We start from the raw sequence: 21,565 nt of genomic DNA, 5'->3' as shown, positions 1-21,565 counted from the left end.
TAGTTAATTCATAGCTTGGTTGCTATGGAAATACTTATTTACGGAGCTAATGCCTAATGGTGTCAAACAGATGCTACTAGCAACTAGGAATCTTTTATATTTGATCAATGAAACAATCGGTCAGAAGTAGAAACTCATTTTTGTACTCATTTTTTTCTCCATTAGAATTTTGGAGCACGGCATGTGAATGGGTGGTGTCAAATAGGACAAGTTTTCTTTTCTTAACAAGCATTAAAGCACACGCTGAATCTCTTGGATGGTGTCACCATTGAAACTAAAACTTCCCACTTAACCTAGTTCAGGCAATCAAACTGCAAATTTACAAATCTTAACATTGTGTATGGCCTTAGATGGTGTGCGCAATTCAGCTTAGGGTATGGAGCATATGTATTAGTTACATTCTAGTTTTAAAATTGATTTTTAGATTTCTAAGCTCTGGAACATTTTTTGTAGCCATATATTTTAAATCTCTGTGTAAGTATGAATATTGTCCTTAATATAACTTTGCACAAACACAAGTAATTCTCGAGTAGCTAAGATGATATGGGTTTGTATTTTGTAAGTTAAATTATTCTGAAAATATCATTATACTGTTATCTAGCCTAATATAGTTTGAGCTGAGCATTGAAGTTTTAAAAAATATTGTTTAAAAATGCTTAGTGTGCTTTTTATAGTAATTTTAGTGGTTTATAACTTGAGAAAAGTAAAACCCATAGGCTTTTATTGCGCTTAAACCTTTAGAAGTTTAAAATACTCCTCAAACATGACTTCAGCCAAATGGAGCTGTGGTACTCGTGCAAAGAAGATCCAACAGAACTCCACCCTCCATGGTATCAACTCGCTTCTGAAAAACATATCTGTTACAGGCTCTGGAAACACTGGCTGCGCCGTGATAAGAAAGATAACTTTTTATATAGAAAAATCATTAAAAACAAAACAAAAAACTCTGAAGCTCTGCCTGTTTTCATTGACTATCTTCTCCCATTTCTCATCTGTTTTTACTTTATTTAGACTATAAGCTTCTCAGATGAGCACTTTTTTCCTTTTTCTTTCTAAAAATAAATATTGCTTGTTCCTGTTGCTGTTTGACCTATAAGCTATATTAAGGAAGACCTTTATTACAGTTACCTTGTGTAGGTTTTTTAACAAATGTTTCTGATGATGCTAACAACATGTGCTTTGCAAAAGTGCCATCCTTAAGTTTTGGTAATCTTGGGTTGATATTCAACAATCATCTGGGCCTTCGCCTCTTTTTTTTTTTTTTCCTGGTATAGAATAGATGGATTAAAAATAGCATCAGATAAGTTGATTCTAAAATTCTTGTGTTCAAATTGCATGGCAATTCCTCTGGAGTATATGGAAATACTGTTTTCATTGTTTGAGAGAATATAAACAAAGGGTAGTATCTGATGCCTACTGTCAATTTTCCTGCATATTTCCAGTAAGTGATATGTATTTAAAATCTCCTTAGATTTGACTAAACATCCATAGAACTGAATATAGTGTTCATTCTTCAAAATGGCAACTCTGTGGAGAATTTGTTGAGCTTTAACAACTTTTTTAGCCTTTAAAAAAGTGCATTTCCAGTGATGTAAATTCTCTCTGTTGATACTCTTGGCCTGTTTTGAGTGACATGTTTCGGTTTGACCTAAACTCATCACTGGCTGATGGTGGCCAAATCGGAAAAGGTCACTTGTACTTAAAGAGTTTTTGTAAGCTGGCTTGTCTTCTTTTAACTGTGTTGAAATTTATTTCATAGGCTAAATAGTTTCAATTATTATAGTTAAACATAATACAGTCCCTGACCGTTAAAGAACAAGCCATAGTACTGTGTTATGCGTGGGGTTTTTTTTGTTGTTTTTTATTAACTGTCCTTCAAAACCTTGATCAGCTTGACAGGCAATTATATAAAACCAAGAAAGTGTGATAATTGCTCTTTGGATGGACTGGGAGACTCTGGGGTTAGAGTCAGGCTGATGTGAGAACTTCTCCTCCAAGCTGACTGGTATTTTGGTATACATGGTTATGGCGAAGGGATATAAATTTCTCATCTTTCAGAAGTTCATCTGCAATATCAGAGCCCACTGCAGTTTTATTTTCAGAGGAGCTCCCAGATGTGTGATTGCTGTGATGCTGGCACTGACAATGCATGCTCGAAAGCCAAAGTGTGTGAGTTGCTAACCAGAGGTTTAAGTTGTAGCTTGGAACTTCTATGACTCAAGTCCCTTCTAAATCAGGTGTTTCTTGTTGGAGGAGGTGAGGAAGAAAGTTATGTGCAATGGATTACAAAATCTTAGTATTGCAGAGTACAGATCTTTCTGCAACAAGTCTTACAGTTGCAAAATCAAAAATTGCTGAGGCTCTGCCTAAGACCTATTTTAAGGTCTGTTCACATTAAGTCAAAATAAACTGTACCCTTTTTACTCCTGTTGTAAGATTAATGCAACTCTGGGAATACTTTTTAACTTTTGTTGATGATCATGGTAATTAACTAAAGTTTTGACTGCCAAACTCTCAAACAAAAATAATGCCAAAAATGCTGCTTTTTTAATATTCCAGATTTAACTTGCAATGCATGGAGTTAGGCTAATTAAACTAAGTCTGGTAGGTAGTGAGAAACAAAGTACAGTTTTCTTACAGTTAGTTTCTGAATAGAATGGCAAGGAGTAAATTCTTCTTTAAACAGAGAAGTTTTTGTAAAGAAGCAGAATTTATCAGCTGTTAACCTTTAAAACTGTCACCCCCCCTTGTCCCTCAAACCATTTCAATTCTGCAGAAGGTCTGTTTAAGGAATATGCTGCTGGTTTCTGTTCCTTTCTCCCGAAATTGTTTTTGTGGGGGAGGCTTTCTGGATTTGAGTGCCATCTTGTGGTGTGTTGTAAGCACCTAAGAGAAGGTAATAACCCCCCTTTCATTATTAACCTGTAAGAATTTGGTTAATGTAGAGATGTACCAAGTTGTATTTACCATCGAAAAATATTCATTGTATAGCAATCTGCATTTTTTCCATTGTGCTTAGTAGAAGAGATTGCTACTTTATACCTAAAATTTTCATCAGCTCATTTTAATTACTTCAATGTGTGGCACATGAAATGTGCCTGAAAATTTTACAGCTAATACAGACTGTGGCAGCCTGCTAGCTGTGTTAGTATAATACACCTGTCTTTTCTCAGGAGATATGACTTCTCATTAATGGTGATATATAGTGAATTAAAAAAAATAATCTGTTAGCAACATACAGGTAAACTTAAGTTCTGTTTATTTCAAAACTGTTTTAGTTTCTTTGGAAGAAGCTTAAATCTTCTGGTTTAAATGACAACAGAAAATTTTCAATCATGAATCCAAGCTGTGAAATTTTTCGTTTAAATAAAATTGTGTATAAAATGGTGCCCTACCATTTAAAATATCAAACCATTATTTGCATTGGAAGTAGATTTTTGCATGAGCTGCACACATTATTTTACCTGGTGTATGCTGGGTGAGTATGGGACACAAGATACAGCAGTAACACTTTCCATTGAGTATTTTCTGCCTTTGCAACTTTGAACCTATTTGTTTGGTCTAGCAGGGCTAAAGCCAAAAGGAAGGTTTTGCACTTTTTTAGTAGTATAAATTGACCCCCAAAATTATAACAGTATAGCTTATGTGAGCACGCGTCTGTGTACATACATGTACAGAAAAGCTCCCAATGGCTTAAAGGATGAATAAAGGAGGTTGCATCAGTAAAAGTAGTTGCAGTTAAAGGTTTGGTACAGAAATGTTCTGGACTTAGCAAGAGCATGGGTATTTTATTAAGATCTCATTTACGACAAATAAATAAAATTAGCTAACATTTCACATATTTAAAAGAAAAATAAAGTATTAGAAGAGCTGGGGGAAGGGAGACTCTTTTTTGTGTCCCCTAATGGAGGTTGCAAGATTGCAAGCAAGCTGACGCAACTTCGTGGACCATTAGTATCAAAGGTTGCTGATACAACTAACAAAACTCATGTGGACATCTGATCTTTGTTGCTGGTTGAGTCAAAAGTCAGTGAAGCAGATTAATGCAGTCTCTGCGTCCGAACTTAGGTGGATAGAATGAAACCAAAAGATTTACCTATGTTTGATACAGTAAATAAATGCCAACCTGGAAAGAGAAACCTGAGAATGAAGAAAAACAAAAGAACCCAACCTGCCCAGATGGACAACTCATTCTAGTTTGTTATGGAAGAAAAACCCCTTCATCTGACAATGATCATGCTAAAACCAAATGCATCATGCAAAATGAGTATGGCTAAATAATGTTGGTCATTATCTTAATGCTTGTCACTGACAGGCTAACAGTCATCTCATATGCTTAGTTTTTAAAAAAAAAGAAAACACGAATGAGGAGATGGTAGCTAGATTAATCACTTAAAAAAACAAAAAACCTCAAAATCTTAAATTCTTAATTCTTGATTTAGAACTGCTTGCTTTACACAATATGACTTTCTGATATAGCATAACTTCCAGTTTAAGCACATGCTTAATGATAATCTTTTCACTTTTCATAGCAAGTCATAACTATTAACTTTAAACATGGTTTAAGGGTATCTCTATGAAGACAACAGAAGAGAAAAAGAGCCTTTAAGTGCTGCCCTTGCCTGGGTACTGCTGACAGGTCAGCCTGTGTTTCTTTATCAACACTTTCTGCACCTTCTGCTGGACAAGTGCCAGCCTGGAACATTGTCTCTTCTCCATGGAAAAGCTGTTAGTCTTAGATGAACAAAACCAAACATAGTTCTCACCTATAAAAATAAGCAGAAAAACTTACAGGACTGCAGAGTATGAACTACCAAGTGGGGTATTGGCACTTTAGTTGTGCTCTGTAGCTACAGAAAAGAGGAAAAAAAGGGTTAGCTTTGTATTTGTTTAATTTGTGAAAGCATGTTGTGCAAATGAATTCATTTATCAGAGAATAATTAGAACCTGTCAAGAAGTCACGAAGACTGGACACTTTTGAAACAAAACAGACATCTGAATTTCATTTCTTGTATGTTGTTTTTATTTTTTGTCAGTATAGAAGAAAAATTGAGTGCTGTTGACGTACTTGAAGCAGATAGTATCTTCAGATTGTGTTGCTGACGTTCTTGTGTGGGTTTGGTGGGTTTTGTGAAGTTATTCAGAACATGCAGATTTGTAATCATATTCAAGCAAAACCTAACAAAACCTCCTGCAGGAAAATGCTTTTAAAATTACCGATTTTTTAACCTGAGATATTGGGGAGAATTTTGCCGTTTTTAAAAATAAGTTATGTTAATGTAGTGCTTTCTGCGCTGCATTTACAAAATTGCTACTGCTTGATTGGATCTGGAAAGAAAAAAATTATAAAATATATTGGAGGTTTGCTTTTATAAGTTGAAGTAAATAGAAGCAGGAAAGCACTGTCACCACCTAATTTAGTGTACGTGTTAAATGATTTATAAACAATCTAGAAATATTGAAATAAGACCATATAATTATTCTGTCATCAAGATATCTCTGTTGCATGCAATATCTTCAAACTCTTCTTTAGGACTTTTAATGGGGTAACATTAATGAGAAAATGGCCTAAGTTACATATAAAAACATGAAGGGATAAGCATTTTATATTACATCACATAATCAAGATTTATTCCATTGTTGTTTTTCAGCATTAGCATATCACCTATTACTCTTCTTTTTTCTTTTTTCTTTTTTTTTTTTTGTTGTTTTCTTTACAGATGATACTTTGGGATTGGGATTTGAAGCAATGGTACAAGCCCTATTACCAGGTCAGTGTATTATGAATCTAATTATTCTTTTGTGAAATGTGATTGAGTACAGAGTTCACTGTAAACTGTCAGATTTCAGTTTTTCTGTTGATGTTTTATTTACCTAGGTTGTCCTAGTACATTCTAGCTTTGTGTAGCAGAGGCTTGATATTTAGCAGTTCTGACGAAGTTGACAGGAATCTACTTTCTGTGGTGTATATGAGAACAGTCTCAAACCTAACTAAGATGGGAGCGGTTTTCTTGAATTATCCATTAGCATAACGTTAGGGAGTGATTCCCCAGCAATGTCACCAAACTCAGGTCTACCAGGTTCTCACCTTTTTTCTTGATTGCTTGTTTCTCCACCTCTCTCTTGTATCAGTGGTGGCATCTAATCAGCTACTGCTGTTCCTGTTCAGAGAATTATGCCAAATAAAATCTAATCACTTTTTTGACAGAATTGTTAGGATTTGTTTCAGTTGAATCAGAGTTAATAAAAGCAATAAGGCTGTGGAAATTGCACCTCTATAAGGGGCTTATGAGAGTTTGGCCACCAAAATTCTGTTTATATTATTGGAAGAGATAGAATACTAAGTTTAATTCTGAGACAAAGTAATGAAAAAATTGAGATAAAAAAATTGGCACCAGATCTTTATTTTAAATAGAGAAAAATAAACTGAAAGCTAATGTTGAATTCTGAAATATTTTTTTATTGTGTGAAAAAAACCCACAAAAATTGGTGTCTGAATATGTCTATATGTATATATTTTCTTTAAAAGAAAAATAAATTGCATTGATTTTTTTGAATTTTTAAATTTGCAATGCATAAGATGCTTATTTAAAACTTAGAATACTGTGTGAAATGTTTTGACACGTTAATAGTTTGCAACATTTCCATCTATTCTAGAATGCTGGCAGTGGAAATGGAGTTGATCTTCCAGTACTAAATGAGGCTCGGAGCATGCTAACAGACCTCTTAACTGACCCATCCCTTCCACCACAAGTGATTTCTTCCCTTCGAAGCATTAATAGTTTGATTGGTGCTTCCTCAGGCACATGCAGGCCAAAGGCTAGTCCATTCACACCATTTCCTGGTTTCTTCCCGTGTCCTGAAATGGAGGATCCTGCTGAAAAAGGAGATCGAAAGTTGCTCAAGGTCAAATGACTTTAATTTTCATTCATGTATGTTGCAATTTTTTAAAAAATTATCAAGGAAAATTCACCTGGAAAGAATGCTCCTGTATGGATAGCGGCTTCTTTACTGAGTACCTGTGAACTATGTGTAAGGTCAAAAGACAGCAGCTGTGAAAACACATTGAATGAAATGTAGATAGGTATCAAAATGCAAATCGAAGTGGTTGACGGATAGATGGGTAAAAGCACTGGTCTGCACTCTGAACACATGATTCCTCGAAATAAACACAGGATTAAAAAAACTAAAAGCAAATATAAAATTAAGATGTTATATTCTCATGATATCACACAAACAGGGCAGTTCTTGATTCTCCCACATTCTTGATCTAACAGTTACTGTCAGGGTGGCTTTTTCATTGACATTTTTTTCCGAAGAAATTTACTCTTGTGAACATCAAACTAGCCATCAGACAGAAGCAAATCAGCTATGTAAAAGGAAAAATATCTCTTCTTTCTATGCAGCACACCACATTATGGGACCAGTGTGTAAATTTACTGTCACTTCTGCATTATCTAGGGTAAATAAGTGAAAGCAAGAATGTAGTTACTATATGACATGTTAAGGAACTTGGTGGAAAAACATTAAAATATACAAACTCAGCTGCAGTGCACCAGAGATGATAATTCTAGGGTAGCCCGGTATTGACAGCTTGAGTTGTTTATTGTGGAGGCTGGTCTGGGATGCCCCTGCCCTGTAGTTGCTTCCATTTCCAGACAGTGGACAGCTTTACCCAAATTGATCAACTTGTTGGCTTAGTATTTTGGAGCCAGATAAACTGCCTCGAGCCAGATTCAGCCTGTAAAATGTCTGTTGGGAACCATTGTCAAGACTAATGCTTTTGGGGAAAAGCTCAGTGTCTATAGATTACTCTGTGGAGGATCCTGCAGGATCATTGCAGTATGAAATTCCTTGGAATGTCACATGGATATCTGCAGAAATCAGTTGGGTAGGGATCATAATCACTCAGCATATGTTTTTCTTTGTGGATTTTTTTGAAAACTGCCAAGGATTAGTATACCAATGTGAAAAATATAATTTATGTGAATGTGAAAATGTTACTTATGATTTTTAAGATTTCTATATAGCTAGTCAGAATTGTTTGAAATGAAAAATATTCATTGCTGAAGACTGGTTATAAAGATTATGTGAGATTGAAAGATTATGGTTTTTTCACAGCTATTCTCTTTTCCTCCTTCCTAAAAGTAACTCTTCTTTTAAATTTGGGGTTTTTTTTCTGTATATTAATTTATCTGGTGGATAAAATAGTGCTTGTCACTATCAATGAATGTTTGACTTTGGTATGTATTTGGGGGTAAGCCAAAAGATCTACCCCTATGTATGTTACTGTAAGAAAGAAGAAGATTTCTCTTTCTTCCAAAAACCAGGTAAGTCAGCACAAACTCCAGATTATGACACACCAAAGAAAATCATAAGAAAGTATTTCTTCAAAATGGGACCTTTCAGACAATTTTGAAAGGTTCCCATTCTCTCTTTCCCTGACTTGGAGTATAAAAGGTCTCCTCCATATTTCAAACAAGTTGTTTCTTTGCTGAGGATTATGTACCTTTTTATTTCTCTTCCTTGCCTGGCTTCCAAAGTGCATTCAGTTATATTTTTTTTCACTTGTTTTGGGGAACTGCTTGTTCTCTTTGGTAGAAAAAAAAAAAGAAAAAACAAGGAAACGAAAGAAACTGAAACTGGGCTTCAGACCTTGGGCTAGCAATAACTGATTATCTAATACTAACTCTTAGAGTTTTTTGGTAGTCAACAACTTGGAAAGTGTAAACTGTCCAGTTGGTGGTATTCATTGATCAGTCTCTTTAAATTCCTAAAAAAGAAAAAGGAAATCTTAGTTAGACAAAAAACATCTCAGGGCTGCTCTGCAATAGAAAGACTTTTCATTTCCATCATGACAGAACTGTCCCCAGATTTCCTAGTGTATGACAGTAGACTGCTTGCCAGATTGATGGATTTCTGATGTTATCAACAGTCATAATTTTAACATTTTTCACACTTTAGGCAAGTAAAAGTTGTCTAGGCAAGCACTTGAGTATCCACATCTCTTGTCTCCTGGCCTTGTTATTGCTGGTAACTGAAAGTCTTTTCATAACAACTTTGATTTCTGGCACAGTCTAAATTTTGCTTCCAGAGCAACTTTTCCCCTTTGTATAGTGATTACCAGTGACTTTGCTAGCATAGAGTGATCTGGAGTTCCTTAGTCCTTTGCTACCCATGTTTTGTTTATTCTCTGTTTCTTTATCTAGTAGGGGAAAATTCTGGCAATTTGCCATATCCCCAGTGTTCCCTCATTCTTAGAGTAGCCAGGAAGAAGAAAAAGTAAGTACAGGTGCTGGGGCCTTCTTTCCATATTGTGCTAACATGTGCACTTGTTTCAGGGAGTGGACTTTCTCCTCCATGGTTGGGGATTTTCAGCTGTGCTTTCCATGTTGTAGAGGGCATGCAGGTTAGATTGATGTGGTCCACTGACAGAGAAGTCCACTCTAGCCTGAGCGCACTACCACTGTATGATAGCACACAGAATATGCTCCTCCGGCTCTCTTTCTGGTAGCACTGGTTAAGGGCTGCTGCATGTTTCTGTGGGCGATATGGTGGTCTTATTCTGCCTGTCCAATTCCACCTTTCTGGCTGTGACTACAGCTTTGCAGCAAAGCAAACAGAGTCAAGGTACATCCCATATCAAGGACTCAAAGCAGTCTGATTTTTCTGGGTAAGAGACTGTACTCTTTTGTGTCAACTCTCTTTCATTTTTTTGAAATATGTAATAGCTTTGTGAGTTAAGTATGATCTTTGATCACCTGATGAAGCTTAAAATTGCAAAGTCATTATTTCTGCCAGACTTTTGAAGTGGTAGTATCCAAGGGTCACCTGTCCTCACAGGTCTCTGCAGGCCTTACTCAATACCGCAAATATTACTTTGGATTTTTTGTTCTAAACATTTTTTCCTGGCATCCTTTTTACTTTGCAAAGTCTGATTACACACATCTATATTATGCAGAAGAATCTCCTCCCCCCCAGCCCCCCTCCATTGAATGGCCAAATCTAGGGATGAGTGGGTTGTGGATTGTGGACTGAATGCAGTCAGAGAGAGGTTTGGTTTTTTTATTTGTTTAAAATACAATTTGTGCAAAGGATGCAGATAAGCCAGAGCTGGCTTTGCAGTTTCACTTCGGTGATCCTATCCTTTCTGTTAGTTAGGTTCTACTAGTTGCTATTTAAACATGGATATACTTTTCTGGGGGTATTTCAGGAAGGCAGAGCTAGTAAGTCCTGTACTTCCATAAAGGACTGTTTGAGTGCCGTTGCCTTGCTTTGCAGAGAGCTTTGTGTTCAAGTACATTAGTGATTCCCAGTGTTTGGGCTGTGTGCCTAAACTAACACAGTTTCCAGGCTGGGAGTGTTGAGGTGCCTGGGAAGCTTCCTGGGTGCTGTGGGGCTGGTATGGAAGCAGAGAGCGAGCCTTGATGGACCAGAACTGACCCTGTGCATTGTGCATCACCCTTTCCACAAGTTCCACAATACTCGCACTGTCAATATTTATCATCTGAGTTATCGAAATCTCAGGCTATCTGGAGAGCTGGACAGCTGACTGTGTAGTCGTGTGATTGGGATGTGTAGAAAAAGAATCCGTAATTCTACAGCAATTCAATTGACTGTCTCTAGAAGATCTCCATTTTGAAAGCTCTGAAGAGTAGTTGTTGGACCACATGAATTTCAGAGTACAAGTATCTTTACATATTTTAATTTGGGGAAAGAAAAAAAGAGATATGAAAAATAATTATTCCTAGTAAGCAAAATAATTTGATTGCATCTTTTTTATTTTCTTGAGCAATAAGAGTAAATGTAAGATACCATACTTACTGTTTCACTATAAAAACTAACAATATATAGTCCTCACGAACAATAAATAAATTTTTAATGTCTGTTTTTAATTATATAGATTTTAACCATGGTTAAATTACTCAACAGGGATTAAATAGCAGGAATAGCCTGCCAACACCCCAGCTGAGACGAACTTCAGGAGTTTCTGGCATTCCACCTATAGAATCAACATCTTCTAGATGGGAACGGAGTAATAGCAAGAGATCTCATCAGGAATATAACACATCAAGGTAAGCACTTAACCACATTTTAAGGGCACTAATAAATGTAGCCTTTCTAAAATGTTCATGTCTGTAATGTTGGAACTTGACAGTGGAAGTATTTAATGTAAAATCTTGTGAATCAAGTCTCCAAATTCTGCCAGCATAAACCTGAAAATGTTTCAGGTTAATTATATACTATACTTCGTAACTCTGGTTGATCTCAAGTAGAAATCAGGTCATTCTGAGGTTGAATGGTATGCTCTGTCATAGCCAGTAGGCCTGCATATCAGTTTTAGTAGGAAATGAAAAAAAAGTCCAACATATACAATTGCAAAACAAACTAGTTTAACCTCTAAACCTTTACTGACTTCCTCCTCCTCCTTTTTACTTAAAATATGTATCACTTTACAACTTCCACATATCCCAAAATTTCTTTCTAATTAAAAAGATGATGTAACTTTCTTTCATTTGGTAGCCACTGTTGTGTGTATTGCAACATTTATTATTCCTATGGTCATCAAGGAAGCAGTAAGGTGGAGTAAGAAAGTCATCTCTTCTCTACTTGTTAGTCAATATGGTGCAAATAAAGCTTTTATTTCCAGAATTAAGATTGCATTTTGAATTAGGATTAAAATAAATGTATATTTTTTTTTCTTTTTGTCTAATGTTGTATATGAGTGAAACTTCACTCATTTAGTTTTATTTAAATACATGTATGGCTTTGCTCAATATCTTGTAAGAAAAGTACAACAGATGTTTGAAATTGTGTTTTAGCCTAAACCTGTAAAATGTGTGTAGTTTTGCCTTTTTTTTTTTTTTTTTTAATACTTGGTATCTTGTAAGGCTTTAATGGTTTTACATAGGTCATAAGGAAAGTATAATAGATGCATTTTTTTTTAAAGAAAATATGACTTATGCTGATAACTGATAATTACTAGTGGTAGATGAAAGTTTATATACACATGTCCAAGAATTTATTTATCAATATTATGTTTATTTTTAAAGTGAACCATTTAAATAATTTGGCCCATGTCAGTGGCTTTTTCCCCATGAATAAAATATGCTTTTCAAGTTTTTACTTAGTAAAACTTAATTGTGGTTTGTGTATAAAGTATAATTGAAGATGCTAGTAGTAGCAGTAGTAGTAGTTTAAAATTTGTATTTTCATGCTGATTTGGTTATCGGTGTTTGAAAGAATCTCCCCAGTTATACCACTGGAAATAGCCAGAGACCAGAGAATTTGCTTTAAACTTACAAACCGTGGGACTTCAGTTTGAGGCTCAGCACTTCTGGTGCAGATGCAGTGTACGTTTACAGAGGGTTTCCTTACAGTTCCTACTGACCAAAGAACCTACTCAAGCTCACCCGATTAAAAGTACCAATACAGAAAACACCCTGGCTCATACTCCATCACTTTTAAATTATCTCTTGACCCTGATCACTAGCACTTCTAGTTAGTCATGTTCCCCTGCCCTGCTCCTGTCTGCCCCCATACAACCCTAGAATATGTGTTCGCTTTACTGTGATTTGTGTCCTGCCCTTCAGAGTTCTTGCCAACACTTGCAGTGTCGCTGTCTCCTTACATCTTCCAGTGATCGTTCTTATCAGGTTCCCTTTAACTTCTAACACATAATCATCTCAAAATCCCCCATGGGTTCTTACCCATGATAAGGTAACCCAGATAAGGTTAGATGAAATAGCTGAACTGGCATAGCTGTTCCTGCTGCCAAGAGAGTCCTGCATTCCTAGAGCACTTTGTGCCATTGGCTGTGGCTTTTGAGTCAGGCCCTTGAATTGTCAGAAAAGTAACAGCAATAAAAAGACAGTTTTTCCTGCCTTGGGGAGCTGATTCAGCCCAATGAAGGACCCAAAGAATGTTAGAAGGGAAGCAAGGAGGAGCAGGCTAATAGTAAAAAGGGAGAGTGAAACAGCAAACTGTTCACTAGGAGGAAAGCTTATAAAAAAATCAAAATTTTTTTTTACATACAATGACTGCATTCAACTGAATTCTAGCTGAGTTGAAAAAGATGAGGTATTACATAGTGGTACAATAAATTAATATTGCTACAAAATTTGATTTAATGTTCCAGAATTTTTTTCTATCCATCCAGACAGTGTTCAAAAGCAACTCTTGAGAGCTGCTGTTTTATTTGCATGCAAATACTTGATTTGGTTTCTCATTCAAACACTAGTTCAAGATGAACTGATCTTGCTTAACGTAGAGTTTTCCTACACTAGATACTGTTGCAGCATTTTTATGTGCTTTAAAAGAATACATGTAAGCTATGATAGCTAAACAGCGTACAAATAGTAAAAAGTTCAGTCTATCCCAGTTGTCAACCCAAACATTTTTTAAAGTTGACTAACATGTCAGCATCAGACTTCAGAAGAATGAATCTGTGTTTATTCTTTAACTAATTTTTTATGTTTATATATTTAAACAAATGATGTATTTGTTGTTTGAAATCTGATTAAACAAGATTAAATCTGGTTTGGTAAATACTGTTTTCCCATACTGAAATGAAATAATTAGTTTTACATAAACTATTTTCACTTTAAAGTATATGTATACAGTTATTTTTAATTGCATATCACATTTTTGTTTAGGGAAAGGAAGGGAAATTGTTGGAATTTTGGAGTGCAATTTCATGCCTAGAACAGCAGATGGCACAACTTAACAATCGAGTTTAAGATTTACCTACTGAAGTACAGTATGACTTTATGTAAAAAACAGCTTTAGTTTTAAGATGATAATAAATAAAATTATTAATTAAATATGCAAAATTGATTTGAAAAGCAAGCCGTGGCTGCGTAAGATTGTCATGGTATTTCCAGAGTAACCAATCTTTTAATGTTCTCAGATCTGTTAGAAAATAGCCTGCTCTGTTAAAATGTTCAAGAAAAGTAAATACTATGTTAGAAAGTAAAACTTATGGCATGTGGTCTGAATATACTTATTGTGTCACTTTAAGACTGCATAAAGTTTTCTGTTGCTTTCACCCAGTACCCAGCAGTTTTTATTCCATATAATTGACATATATTGTCCAACTGATTTTGAATTCAACTTCTTTCTAGTACTCTCTTTTTCTTGAATGGTAGTGGACCTGTAACAGAGCAATCTGGCCATTTTATAAGCATTTTATTTAATAAAAACGGAAGACAAGGTAGGAAAGAAAAAAATTCTTACTGTTTTATTTTCAGCCAAGGATCTCATTCAAATGGGTCTTTTGGTGCAAACTTGCTGACAATACCAAAACAAAGATCATCTTCTATGACATTGACTCATCATATAGGTCCCAGACGAGCAGGTAAGATCATGCAATTTGTATAGCTTAGTGGCAGGATGTTCAGGTAGTAGTTAGTACATCATTAATTACAATTGGGTTTTTTTCATGTAAATGTAGCACTAAAATAACATCAGCATGTTGCATATATTTTAAAAATATTTTATTTTTAATCTGCTTCTGAGAATACTCAAAATTACAGTTAACATCAACTTCGTAGAAATATCAACTATTCAGCTAATGCTATGTAGCTGCAAAATGTTACGATGTTCAGTATGGTTGGTACCTGTTGAAAATTGCAACATTCACATACATTAATAACGGACTTTTTTTTAGTAATTATGCTTTTTGTAATGGAACAGTGTCACTTAGACAATCCTAAATACTTGATAGCCATCTGAGATGAATATTTAAAGAAATTTTGGAAGGAGTTGGAATAGATTTTATTCTGACATTGTCAGTGTAATAAGCTAGTAGGTACTGTAACAGCAGTGCTGAAATAATGCATATATCAGTATTTCAGAGAGTATAAGTGGTCTGTTTGCCCATATTAAGTGAAAACTTGAAAACTACTTCTTTTGACATTTCTGCTTATCCATTTTATCATGATTTAAAAATAACCTGTCTAATAATTTTGTTTTATAAAAGTTTAAATATGCAGGTTGGATTGAAAGAGATTAATGCACTTCTAATTTTTTTTTTTTTAAATCCCCAAAACTCACCAGTTTTCCCTGTATTACTTACTGATGGTTTGGTTGTTTCCCTTTCACTCATCTAAACACCAAGAAACACGCAAACTCAGGCCAGATCTGCATGTAAACACGTTGTTGCACATTCTCAATGGTTCTGTCTTCATAAAAAGCTGGGCTGCCTTCTTCACTTTTCTACTTTGAATCTTGTGGAAAATACAGAGCACAATGATATGCATTAAAACCTGCTGAATGTGTACGTGGAAAAAGAATGAATTTAAGTAACCAACACTAGAGTATTAATCTGTTTTAGTTCTGGAAGGGAGCTTACAAATTGCTTCTCAGCTTTCCGGATCTTTCTTTGCAGCAGTGAAGTGACATTTGCTTTCTAAAACTTCTGTCTCTGCACCTAGCAATGTGGACTTTGAAAAATCTTGTCTTTTACTGTAACAAAATGTAATTACATACTACTCTTAGGGTGTGTGAGTCATGACACTGTTGGAAGTGTGTAATCTATGCATTCATTATTTAAGGACAATACTGTATATTCTCTTAGTAATTTGTTATCAGGCACTATACAGTCATAAAACTTATGATGGAGTTTTTGCTTCATAGTTTGCAGCAGAATAAGTGATTCAGTTTGGAAAGTCCACAGAATACCTCATTATTTTGCTCATGGGCACTTTATTGTTTTTGATAAAAGTATGTTTACAATGGCTATAACTTACCTTGGGCACTTGTAGATAACCTGTCTTTTGTATATGTTCACAAGGGAAAGAAATGATGTTTTGGCGTAATGCAAAATTTTGTTGTAAATTCATGTTAGGCACAGAGTAGCCAAAGTTCAGTTTTACCAGCTTGCTTTCCTAGATTTCACAGACGGAAGCCTGAAGTAAACCCTAGCTTACTGTTTGAACAGGAATGGGGAATTGCATGGACCTAAGAAAGATGGAGTTGGTTGGTTGGTTTTTATCTCTAATTATCCATGAGCAAACTTTAGATTTTTTTTTTCCCCCCAATGGCTTATTAGACAGATTTAGATAGATTATCATGCCAATAAAAAAAAGGTACATCACTGTCAAAAAAGACCAGTATCTGCTCACTTTAATCCCTTGCTTCAAAAATATGATTACAGCATTTTGGTTTTTTTACTTTGTTTTTAAAAATGTCTCAAGCATATTTTTTCTTTATTGCAAAACAATGAGGTAAAAGATTTTTGTCTAGGTCAGTTATCAATAGTGAATTGTTTTTGATGAATTTTTTTTTCTGGAAAATATAAAAAACCAATCCTGAATCAGAAAGGAATATGTAAAGTTTCAGGTACTGATTAAATTTTGCCAAAGCTAAAACCAAAACCAAACCTTTGAAAGCCAGATGTTATAACACGTTACATAGTTTGCCCATTCAGCTGTGTAGCCTAGACTGCTGCATAGTTGTAGATCTCAAAACTTGGAATAGATCTAGCTACTTTATATGTGTTTAACAGTGTGAACTATACATTGGGTTTTGAAAACTTGCACATTCTTTACAATTTGTAAAGGTCCTTGTTTAATTTCAGTCTTTGTAAACAGTAATGTTTTTATTGTAATCTGAACCCCATGTAATGTTTGTTTTGGAAGGTGCTTCTCCTGGCCTGAGTCCTGTGGGTTCACCTAGTCATGGATCTGTCTCCAGTGGGGCTTTCAGCAGCTGGTCACCTGTAGAATTTCCTGATACTGCTGATTTTCTTACAAAACCAAGCATTAATATACATAAGCCTCCAGGATACACATTTAGTTCTCCAGATTTTCAGCAGCAAGTTAAAACACCTGTAGGTTATATGTGTAGCAGGTACTGTAAACTCTGTTACATTTTTAGTAACTTCATATGCGTTGAAAAGAATACAACTAAAATGAAAAAATATAACAAGACCTATACGTCTACTAGTATTGGAAAAAAAGGCATATGATCTCATAATAATCTGTAACTATATTATTCAGGGGGGGACTAAAGAATGCTGTATGTATGCCATTGATTTGAAATGGCTCATCCTTGATAGCAGCAGTTATTGTAGAGTAACAATATTTTACAGATTTTTAGAAAAGCAGGACTTCCTACCTGAGAATTGAATTCTGTATTTCTGAATACTTTTGAAATAATTAGCTCTACTTTATTAATTCATGGAGGTGATTCCAGGAGAGGTCATGGTTGATAATTTTCAAAGTACACACTAAATCTGTATGTGCCAAATTTAGGAGAAACTACTATGGTTGGAGGTGGAGGAACCTTCAAAAGCATGCCTTTTTAAGAAAAGTATTGCAGATATTTTTCGGTACAACACAGCATTAGCAAAAGAAGAAAATTACTGAATGTTGTAAATATTTTTCATGTATTCTGTAAGCTGTGGACGTCAGATACGCAAGCCTGTTCCAACACCAGAACCAGAATTTGCAGGATATAAAGACAGAAAATCAGGTAGGATTTCAAAATAGACAAATATTTTATATCAACTTGCTTTTTTTTTTAAAGCAAATTAAATTAAAATCTTTATATTTCTACATGAGATTTTTCCTATACTTTAAGTAACTCATATGTATATATTTTATTTTAGTTTGTGACTTAGGATAATCAAGGTAATCTAAAATATTGCCTGCTTCAGAGTAAGGATTTTATAATAGGCTTCCACTCATAGCTTTATAGTTCTGTACTCCATATATCAAACAAGTTCTCTGCCATCTCAGCTAAACTGATCACTGAACCAATTTTTGCAAGTAAAAAGTTATGCGTCTAGCTTTTCTCAATCTTCAAATAGGTTTTGCCTAATAAATTTTGTCCTTTACAACTTTTTTGTTGTTAAATTCTTAAATAAAAATGGTTTAGAAACAAGCTATTACTTGTATTTCTGTGAAGAATCTGTGTGTATGATCAGTTCAAGAATTATTAGACAGCAGTAATTTACAATTATTGATATAGTATTTATGTGTTTATTTTCTTTAAGGTGAAATTGGAAGTGCTAGCATTTCAAAAGAATCTTTCCACCATACAGAGAAGAAAAAAGATGAAAAAAAGGAAATGATCGATCAAACACAAAATAATCTGCTTGTAAGCATGTAATTCCAAAAAAACTTGCAATAACTTTTATCGATACAGTATTTCTTTATCATTTCTAACATGCTGTAAAAGAGGTCTTTGCATTGCTAAGAATTGTAATTTCTGAAGGGAAATGGTGCATCGTTGGAATTCAGATTTTCTTTTAACAATTGTGTATTTCCAGCGTGCATAAATTTTACTGGCAAATGATAAGAAAGATGATTGTACTAATTTTTTGTTGATCAAAATTAATTTGTGTAGATTTAATGTTGATAGTATACTCAAACACTGATTGGCTAGTTTTTTCTGTTGGAAATTTATGAAAGATGTGGCAGTTTCAGTGAGACTTACAAGTGAATGTTTATACAGTGCAGTATATTGGAAGTGCAGGGAGGCAAATGGTTTAACCTTACTAACATTTTGGGTTTATACATAAATTTTTTTAAAGCTTGTTCAGTTAATGAACTGTTAAAGCTCAGTAAATGTTTTGTTAGCCTATGCATGTTTTTGCTTTGTTTTATTAACGCATCTTGTTTAAAAAGAAATAAGAATGAAAATTTAGCACCATCTCAGAAAGCCCTGGGGTATCTGCTGCCCCAAAATATGAAAAGTCAAGCCCTTAACTGTGCTATTTATACTATTGATTTATGTTTTTCTTATAGTTGTAGTTACAGCACCATTCAATAAGTTAAATAATGATTTATCATTTTCATGGCTTTTTTTGCCAATACAACTGACAAATTAGTTTTCATTGTTATTTTAGAAATGATAAGGTATCTTACTCTCATACAGGTGGAGCAGAGTCCTACATTAGAAACAATGCTATTAGACCATGATTCACTAATGGAAAAGATGAACAATTGGAATTTCCAAATTTTTGACCTTGTACAAGAAATGGGAGACCAGTCTGGAAGGATTCTTAGCCAGGTTTGTTGTCTTTTATTATATGAGGGAGGGTGTGTAAAGCTGTTGTGCTTATATATTTTATTTAAACTGTGAAGAAGTTTTGCAGTCAACATATATATGAATGCTAACTTGAAAAGTAGAAATGTCATTTCTCATGTACTCCATCTCATTGTAAACCATAAAATGTGATTTATTTATAGACAACTTGCTCCAAATTTTCTGAATTTTATTCTCAATGTAAAAACAGGTTAGATTCACACTTACAAGGTTTTGTAGTAATATGCCATTTCCTATGAAAAATTGTCTCCTGCTTTTAGAATTACTACCTTGTTTGTCAACCATTTCTTTTTTCTTTATTTCAGTAAAATATTTCTGCCAGAGCTACACCTGTGGGGGAAGAGAAGTGATCTTTTAGGCAGTCTCTTGCCTCTTGATCCTACAAACAATGGGATTTTTTTTCCATGCTGCTTTCTGCATGTAGTATCCCTTTTATCTCTTTCTGACTTATTACTAAGCTCTTTTGTGCAGTTTCATGTTGTGCTGAAGGCAATCTACTGGCAGGTGCAAAAATATGATCCTGTTTGCTCTTCCCCAGCCTCTCCCATTCATCAATGTCATATGGAAGCTTCTGTCTCTTTCTTTATACTGGATTTAGCAATCATGGAGCTATAGTATGAGCTGGATTTGCTTCTGCTCTGACCATAAAATATTTTTATTGCCGGTATTTTAGTTTCCTACCCTGGAGTAGAATGCGTGTTACTCTTGTTCAAGGGTAGTGTTAGGAACAATCAGATGGAGGGAAGGAAACAGGTTAGAAGCACTCGGGTGCATTTGGAACCATAGGCCTGTACCTATACTGAAGACAGGAAAAAACAATGGGGATAATTTCATTTTTGACATTAGACACTGTCTTTTCTTTCATAATACACAATATTCTGGGTATTGTTTTAAATCTTCAATTAGTCTTGTTTAATCAAATGTTTACAGGTCTTTTGTCACCTCAGTGACAACTGTTAATGCACTAGAATGCCACAATCCACTTTTGAGTGGTATTTTTACTGTAGTATACTAGTACTCTGTGATTCACATTAGCTTGCGTTTCATTTGTGTGCCATCTAGGAGATAGTTCAAACCTGTAAGTACTTAAGTGTGCAGGTTTCACTTAACTCTACCAGAATTTCTGTATCAGTTCTTCATGATATTGTGTGTATGCGTACTACTTGTCCTTCTCCTCCTCCAGCCCCAGTCCTTTTGTCTGTTGTGCTGTAAGCATCTGATATGTATCTTACTTAAAAGCCAATTAAAAGCTGTATTTTACCATCATCAGTTGTAAGGTTCTCCAATTGGGTATGTGTAAGGGGAATGGTTGGGACAAGTGGAAAGAGGGATGTCCCCTCATTTTGCTCTCAAGTTCCTTTGAGCACCTCCCACACTTCAGAACTTATTCTTTCTCTCAAGTGTCTGGGAAAGAAGTGACAAAAATGAGTAGCAGTGACTTGTTTTGAAAAGCTTTCTTAATATTTGCAGTCTTGGGGGGGATTAGGTCTTTGTAGTCATTAAGTTCTACTTGTAAACCATAATATATTTGCACAGTATATACATGTGTGGGTGTTCTGAGTACATTTTTGAAATATTTTTTCATTTACCAGTTAGCTTTGTTAAAAATACCCAAGATAAGTCATAATGAATAAAAGAAATAGGATTTCTTTGCCAAAGTCTCAAAAATAAATACAATGTTGGGTTTTTTTATATTAATGGCTCTGCTACTATAGTTAAGTAATTTGAATTTTTGAATAATAAGTAAGAATATAGATTTCTTCTTTTTAGGTCACTAATGGAATAAAGCATGAGTTCTTTAACATTATGAAAATTTTGGAGAATATTATTAAAAATAATCAGTTGTGCATAGAATTTATCAGTAAAGAAATAAAAGCTTTTATTATTCTGTATTTGAGAGGATGATAAAAATCCACATTTTTGTGCTAAAAAAACATTAAACATATCTCTATGACAATAGCTTTCCGATAATCTTTAATGGAATTTCAGTAGTTTCCATCTCTATCAGCAAGAAAATTTTTTAAAAAGGAATATTTTTAAAGTTGAAAAAGCAGAATATGCTTAGGTATATTTTTCAGACTAAAATTCATTTTAATATGTATTTAGGTAACTTATACCTTGTTTCAAGACACTGGTTTGTTTGAAATTTTCAAAATCCCAACTCAAGAATTCATGAATTACTTCCGTGCACTAGAAAATGGTTACCGAGATATTCCCTGTAAGTACTATCCAATTACATATGTTTTTCTTTTTTATTAGTGTATCTCCTTTAATATGTGTATTAGTTTAATGTTTAATACAGAGGTAGACAATGTCTGAACTTAGTATATTTTTAATTAATACATTTGTCAGTATTTAGAACTGATTTAATGAATTGCAGCAAAAAATTGGTGGACTCCAAAACAGAATTTGTTAATATGTGTGTTGAATATAATCTTAAAGAATTTGAATGAGTAGTTGAATCCAACATACTGAAGTCAATGGGAGAATATTTGTTGATTTAACAGAAATT

At 34.5% G+C, this 21,565-nt stretch overlaps 1 protein-coding gene across 2 annotated transcripts in view; it reads left to right on the top strand.

The window, feature by feature from the left end:
* Positions 1-21,565, top strand: part of PDE3B (phosphodiesterase 3B) — a 95,198-nt gene that overhangs the window by 60,861 nt on the left and 12,772 nt on the right. For both annotated transcript variants that reach the window (XR_012675731.1, XM_075163092.1), the window contains exons 2-10: positions 5,721-5,771; positions 6,658-6,906; positions 10,933-11,075; positions 14,250-14,356; positions 16,641-16,851; positions 17,402-17,475; positions 17,999-18,102; positions 18,883-19,017; positions 21,160-21,271. Coding sequence is in view for 1 of the 2 variants with exons in the window: in XM_075163092.1 (XP_075019193.1) it covers positions 5,721-5,771; positions 6,658-6,906; positions 10,933-11,075; positions 14,250-14,356; positions 16,641-16,851; positions 17,402-17,475; positions 17,999-18,102; positions 18,883-19,017; positions 21,160-21,271 (1,186 nt within the window). In the remaining variant the exon portion in view is untranslated. The remainder of the gene's footprint in view (positions 1-5,720; positions 5,772-6,657; positions 6,907-10,932; positions 11,076-14,249; positions 14,357-16,640; positions 16,852-17,401; positions 17,476-17,998; positions 18,103-18,882; positions 19,018-21,159; positions 21,272-21,565) is intronic.

Source organism: Calonectris borealis, chromosome 14 (genome assembly GCF_964195595.1).
Source record: "Calonectris borealis chromosome 14, bCalBor7.hap1.2, whole genome shotgun sequence".
Lineage (NCBI taxonomy): Eukaryota > Metazoa > Chordata > Aves > Procellariiformes > Procellariidae > Calonectris > Calonectris borealis.
This window is presented reverse-complemented; position numbering and strand designations above follow the sequence as displayed.